The 7,331-nt window shown below is 55.3% G+C and overlaps 1 protein-coding gene across 1 annotated transcript; it reads right to left on the bottom strand.

Annotated features, from left to right (window-relative positions):
- Positions 1-1,010: 1,010 nt before the first annotated feature.
- Positions 1,011-5,449, bottom strand: SHISA4 (shisa family member 4; the record flags this gene model as incomplete). Its single annotated transcript, XM_026661662.2, has 2 exons — positions 1,011-1,144; positions 5,278-5,449. Coding segments are annotated over 2 exons (306 nt in total), but the record flags the coding sequence as incomplete, so codon positions are not given.
- Positions 5,450-7,331: the final 1,882 nt, after the last annotated feature.

The following is a 7,331-nucleotide window of genomic DNA, read 5'->3' as shown; positions in this document are numbered from 1 at the left end:
TGGTTCCATGTTCAGGCTGGTGTAGTGTCTGAGGAGTTCACACTTGATTGGTTGGTGAAATACAAATATAGAAATCACAGCCAATTTGGGGTGTGTGCCCTGTTTCTTGACAGTCTGCCCTGAGGTTGGTACTCATGCTCCTGAGCCACTGCAGACAGCTTAACAGGGACCAGGAGCTGGAGGTGGGGACAGGACGAGTTAGGGACAGGTTGGAAGAGACAGGGCAGAAGGGGTGAAATATGTGTGTGTATTGCGGGGGACAGGACAGGTAGAGTGTCTGTGACCACTAGAGAATACCCCCCTGCAGAGCCTGGAATGGAACCCACAAATCCTGGGTTTCACCATTCCTCTGATGTCAGCAAATATCTGTGAAACCCATTAGCAAAATGTCTCTCTAGTGCTGGTCCATATAGAGGATGACAACCTACTGTGATCAATTACTTCCTTAGCTCAAGTGATAAGAGATCTGTGCAGTGGATCAAAAGGTTCCAAATCCGATGATGACCCATGTGGATGTCAATATGAGGCACGTTATGTAATTTCTGATTTTTCAGTTTGCTGTTTTAAAAACCTAGAACATTACACACAAAAAACTATGGTAAGGTTGCAAAGTCAAAAACACAGAAGTTAGGAAATGCCAGAAATAAGGTTGCCTGTGCAACCTTAATTCAGCCCCCCCCCTTTTGCATATGCATGATGATACATGATCATGTTGTATTTTTTCCCATGCCGCATTCAGTGCACAGGAAGGACAGTGCTCAGTTAATGAGCAGCTAGTCAATATTTTCCTCCCCTCCCTCCCTCCTGGACACACACACTACAGTCACCCTAATTGCATCCCTCCCCTCTCTCCCCAGCCTAGAGTCAAAGAGAACTAAACCAACCAACATTTACCAAGTACTTCCTGTGTCTGAGCCCCCTCTGGTGCCCCCTCTGCCCCCCCTCCTGGGCCCACCCTGCTCTTCCCAGGCCATGGCAGCACAGAGGGTAGTTGTGCTGCCAGCCCCTACCTTGGAAGGGTGTCCGCATGTGCTGCCGTCTCTGGTACAGGTAGCAGCAGGAGCACATGAAGCAGCAGATGATGGTGGCAACGATGGCCACGAAGAGGACGACGGCTGAGGCAATGCCAGCGATGGTCTTTGGGCTGTGGGATACAAGCAGACATGGTTACAGGGCAGTCTCAAGTACTGTCCCGAGTGCCCAATGCTGCCCTTCTCTGGACCAAGTGGATCCTTCACAGACTCATGCTGGCTACATGCTGCACAAAGAGAGATGTGCAGTTCACAGGCAGCGCCTGATCCCTGCGCATTGCATGGATCCAGCTCCCTGCAAGGGATGAACCCTGGGACCCTACCCTCCCTCCCCAAGGCTGTGGAGATGAAAGGATTAATGGGTGGTCTTGGGGTTTGTGCATGGCTGGGCAGGGCCGCCCAGAGGGAGGGGCAAGTGAGGCAATTTGCCCCAGGCCCCACAGGGGCCCCCACGAGAATATAGTATTCTATAGTATTGCAACTTTTTTTTATGGAAGGGGCCCCCGAAATTGCTTTGCCCCAGGCCCCCTGAATCCTCTGGGCAGCCCTGTGGCTGGGACTTGGGACCCCTTCCCCAACCCTGGGAATGCTCCACCTGATGCTCTGGGCAGTGCTTTGATCGAATAGAGGCTGCCTGTGCCATGAGTCACTGGAGACCTGGATCATAGCAGCAGTCAAAATCCTCCCAAAAGATTACAACGGAGAAGAGAAAGGCAGGCTTTGCAGAGCTCCCCTAATGTCTCTGCCCTGCACCTCAGCACAGTGGGCTTCATTCTACCCAGGGCTCCACTGCAGGGATGAGAGACCCACTGCCACTGGAGTTTGGAACCCACATGGGAATGGGCCGTGCACTGGAGCACACTGCATGCCATGCCCTGCCACCCCCTCCACGCACCACTGCCTCCCCCCACATACACAGCCATGCACGACCATTCCCCCCCACCTACCATGTACATGGCCACACACCACCGCCCCCCCATACACAGCCATGCCTCCCCATGTATACAGCCATGCACTGTGATACCCCCAAACATATATGGCCATGCACCACCGCATCCCCTATATACACGGCCACGCACTGCCGCCCCCCACACATACATAGCTCCCCAACCCCCAACATAAATGGCCATGCACAGAACATTCCCTCTCATATACAGCCAGGCACTGCTGCCCCCTCCACATACATGGCCATGCACCACCAGTGGCCTCCCATGCAGAGCCCTGCCCCAATGCTCCCTTTCCCTAAATGGCCACATGCTGCTGCCCCCTCCCCCCACACTACAGCCACGAACCAAGATGCCTCCCCAAACACAGCCCCACCCTCCCCCCGATATGGCCATCCCCCCCCCCCCCCCCCCCCCCGTACACAGCTACACACACACCTGCACTGGCTACACACACACACACACACACACACCCCAAGCAGCCTGCAGGAGATCTTCAGTCCTGGGTGCTATCAGGTGCCAAGTCCCCTCTCCCTCCCTCCATCTCCTCCCCTCCTCCCTCAGCCCCTCCTTCAGCTCCTTCCCACCCTCCATCTCCAACCTGAATCCCCAGTCATCCCTCCCCTTTCGCTCTGCCTTTAACATGTGGCCCTCTCCCCTCACACAAATCCTTCCGAGTCTCCACCCCAACCCCCAAATGGGCAGCCTCCTCCCACTGCTCTCGCTTCCCCCTCTAGCCTGTCCACTGTGGCGACTCGCACACACTTGCTTGCCTTAGGGACCTTCTGGGCTTGTCACCATGGCTGGGTAGCCAACCAGTGAGGGCTGCAAACCATGCCCTCTTCCAGCTGTGGCTGGTGAGCAACCTGACCCCCAGCCTGAGCCCCAGGGCTGTGGCTATCCATGCACTCCTGGCCCCCAGGCCACAGGGCAATGCACCCAGCAGGAGTGACGAAGACACAGCAGCCAAGCTACTTGACAGCACAGGTGTGCACAGCACAACACACCTGCGCTCCGCTCTGCACTGGCTCCTGGATAAACACTGGGGCCAAATGCAAGGCTCACTCCTTATCTTCAAAGCCCTGCACTGGACTGTCCAAGAGCTCCCTCCCACTGCCAGATCCTACCCTGTCACCACAGCTCACAGCATGGGAACAACAGAAATGCCAAGCTCACAAGAGCAGGGGGAGGAGGGGAGGACTTGGCTACAAGGCTGGCTGCTGGGAGAGATCAGAACAAGCACCAATCTCAGCCACTTCTTCCCACAATCAAACCCAAGGAGCCTGGCACGGGGGGGATTTAATGTTGTGAGCACAATGCTAAGGAGGAGACAGTACTGAGCCAGACAGAAGCCCTGTGGCCTCTCCTCCAGCCTCACCCTGGTCGACTCGACACTACTGGTCACACCAACCTTCTCACCCCCATCAGCTTATCCTGTGTGCTTGTGCCCTCACCCCATGCCTTCAGCCATCTTTCCCTCTTACTCTGGGTAGAGCCTAAGCATCGGGGATGGGCAGGTGATGCTCCAGTCGTGCCCTGGCCACTAGCCACAAGCGTTCAGTAATCACACCCATTAGAGACCCGCTGCAATAGCAGCTCACATTACAAACTCGCCGCTGGATACTCATCTCTGTGTTGCACATGGAGGAACTCAAGGCAATGGCACTCCGCAAAGAGTCCCTGACTCAGCACTGCACTGTGGCCCATTTATCCCAGCTTCAGCAGCACAGTGAACCAGGCACAGTGGAATTCCCCTGGCATGGGGGGAAGCCCTGCAGAAGACAAGGCCTGTGTAATGGCTCTGCACCGCCCCTCACAGCTCTAAGGGGGCATGGCCAGAGCATTGGTGTGCTCTGCTTCCGTCTGTCAGGCACCAGGGCAGAGATAGGGACCACCCTACACTCTGCCAGGAAGAGGCCATCCACCAGAGTTGGAGGGAGGAACAGCCACCTTTGGTAGCTCTGGCTACCCGATCAGCAAGCATGGTCCTGCCTCCATAAAGCCCTGGGGTGAACTGTTATGCCCTCCATTTTCTATCCACTCACAGGGTCATTATGGGCAACAGTTCTTCCATCCCCAGGGCCCTCACCTTTGCAGTGCTCTGGGGCTCAATCTTCCCCCACTTTACTCAGCATCTGTACGGAGCCACAGAGAGAGCTGGGGATACAGGATGGGCTGAAGGGCAGCAGTCACAGGCATGGCCAGTCCCACCCATCCACATCAGAGAGAGCCAGCCCCGGCTCTTCCGGCACCTGTCTGAGTTCAGCACCTGTCTGAGGAGCAGAGGCCAGCCCATGCAGAGCTGATGCTGGTGGGAAGCACTTTGAACAACTCACCTCCTCTGACCCCCTGCTATTGAAGGCATCTCCTGCAGGTTGTTACATCTGTCAGTGGCCTGGGGGTCCTTCTGGGCTCCTCAAAGACACTGGGTGCCCAAAGAGTCATAGCAGCAAATGCACCCACCTGCACCCCACTCCCCACATCCCCATGGCAGAGCTGGCCAAGGTGATGCCCAGGCCTGATTATCACAACTTGCTGCACCTGGGAATGAAAATGCAGGACCTGGAAAAGCTCCAAAATGCAGCAACCCACCTGTTCAGCGCACAGACCACCGTAAGCACGGTACCCTGGTTCCACTCTCTGTGCTGCCTCCCCACCCAATACAAAGCCGAGGGCAAGGTCTTTGTCGGAAGAGACAAAGCCCCGTAGCACCAGCCCTCAACACTTGAGAGTCACTTCCCCAGTGCAATCACCACCTCTCACGACAGCTACACCCCTGCAGCCATAACACCGTCAACAAACAGTGGGGATTCATTAGTGCAGGAGACAGAACTACCATGGGAGCCCGACCCAGACTGTGCAGCTACCTCCCAGAACAACACATCCAGAACTACCTGCAGCACTTACCCCTTTCTCTCAGAGCTCCTCATACACACATGCATCAACACACGGCCACGCACCTGCTCCTACTTGGAGGAAGGGAGAGGAAGAGACATTGCTGCTTTTGCTATTTTTAACCTGTGGGAGGTAGGTGTCCAGATCCTGGGCTGGGGGCCAGCAGCCAAGCAGCTAGACAGAGAGTTGGTCACAGTGAGAGGAGAGATGTCAGAGGCCACAATACCCGAACTCTAGGCGGGGATGGCATGTGTCTTCAACTCCTGAAATTGGAGGCAGGAGTCTCAACCTCCAATCACCTGTCCATAACCCTATCAACACTCCCTCCCTGTGCCAGGACACAGTCGTTCCCAGTGGGACCAGTGTCCCCAGGCAGGAGCTCTGGCCAGGCTCCATGCCCCGCTCACCTGAAAGCAAGGCAGTGCTTCTGCTGCCTCTCCGTGATGAGCTTCAGGGGGTCGATGCAGCAGTAGCGCTGGTAACAATTGCCGCAGCAAAAGGTGAAGAAGTTGCAGTCAAAGCCAGGGTGCCATGAGCCATTCTTGTCCAGGTACCACAGGCAGTCTTCATCCGCCAAGCCTGTGGAGAGAGAAGCCAGCTGTCAGACCCCCCGGACCCTTCAGAGCCCCCAGCCGGGGAGGGGCCCCACCTCTCCAACCCTCCAGTCCAGGAATTAGAATGCAGGCAGGGTCTGGGGAGCTCTAGACCAGGTCCAGTGTTCCTGCTGCCCTTTCCCAGTTCAGTGATGGTTGCAAAGAGGTGTCCAGAACAATACTGGCTCTTGCTGCAGCAGACTGCCATGGCCTCTGCTCAGGTTTTTCTGAGTGTTACCCACTGGGGAAGCATTCACGCTGCTTTCCAAGGACAAATCCCTCAAGCTGGGCCTCTGCATGCAGAGTCACTGCCCGTCCAAGGTGGCAGGAGCAGGACGTTCACAGCTAATGGCATGGTTATTGCGGCACAGCTCAGAGGCCTGGCAGGGGATGAACTGCCCTCTCTGAAGACTAGAGCCTCTGGAGCAGTCCCTTTCTCACTGCCTTGCGTCAGGCTGGGGCATCCATCCTGGATGGGTTCCTGAGGTGAAGCACCTGGCAAGCATGGCCACTGAGACTCACATGGCAGCAGGCACCTTGTGTATAGAATATGGATTGGAACAGGGACTCCAGGCAAGCTCCATCCTTCCCCCTCCCGCCCATACTCATACCAGAGAACAGCACAAGGTAAAAACTTATCAGGACATCAGACAGGAAAGAAAAGCAGAGGCCTGCCTGGTTCCTCCTTCCAAAGAGAGTAGGGTTGTGAGTACGTGCTCATCAGGAGGGCGGACTGGGCCCCTCACGGGCACAGATCCATTAGACAGGGAGTGCTGACGACCCACTCACCATGGAGAGAGCCACTCCAACTCAGTGAACAACTGATTTTGCAGTTTGGTGGCTGAACCAGGGGGGTGGAATGGGGAGGCAGTGAGGTTCATTTCAAACCAATGTGTTTTGATGCCAGGATGCTCCCTTACACACACCTCCCCATACACAAGCTGTGCAAGAAACATCCCCACTCTGGGAGGTACCCTAGGAGGTGGCTGTGTGATGCCACCATGTTACCATAACAACATTACTCTACTGGCATAAGGAAGTGGTGTCACCTTGAAAAATATGTGAAGGGGTTAAAAACCTCAAACCTAACCCTCGCTCCTAGTGCAAAGTACTCACTGAGGAGAGCTGGGGACATGGCTATTGGCACTCAGCCCTCCCTCCTAAAGGGGGAGGCCCTGGCTTTACAGGAATGAGGATTCCAGGATTTCCCTGTTTATGTGAGCAGGGTCTGAATGAGCTCTCCCCGACATCTACTGATGCACTGAAGGAAAAGACTTCAGGACTTCAGACCATATTTGCACCCCAACTTTCCCTAGGTGATCAGCAGACCAGCTTTGCCAAAGTGATCAAGTGTGGGTGTTTTGGGTTAAAATTCACTTTAGTCTTGAATGCCATTATCCTTATTGTATGACTAAAGGGCAGCAGAACTTCATTGACCATGCCCTAATTGAGGGGATCACCCTACGTGTAGCTTCACTCCCTAAGTAGGGGGTAGTGCTGCCAAATCAAAGTAGAAGCCAGACAGATGCTAACAGGTGTTCTTCTCTGGTGATGGGGAGTCCTTGAAGCTGTTTGACTTTCCTTTCCACAGTGTTAATGATAAAGCTGATCTTGCTTATGCATGGGTGGTGGGCAGGGCCGGTGCTACCATTTAGGCAAACTAGGCGGTTGCCTAGGGCGCCAAGATTTGGGGGCGCCAAAAAGCGGTGCCCCCAATTTTTTTTACAGCGTTCTTACGCCCCCTCCCCGAGCACGCGGTCGCCGCTCCACTTCTCCCACCTCCCAGGCTTGCAGCACCAATCAGCTGTTTGGCGCTGCAAGCCTGGGAGGGGAGGAGAATTAGAGCGGGGGTGGCGTGCTCGGGGAGG

This window comes from Terrapene carolina, unplaced genomic scaffold (genome assembly GCF_002925995.2).
Source record: "Terrapene carolina triunguis isolate 2854851 unplaced genomic scaffold, T_m_triunguis-2.0 Scaffold13865, whole genome shotgun sequence".
In the NCBI taxonomy this organism is placed as follows: Eukaryota; Metazoa; Chordata; order Testudines; family Emydidae; genus Terrapene; species Terrapene triunguis.
This window is presented reverse-complemented; position numbering and strand designations above follow the sequence as displayed.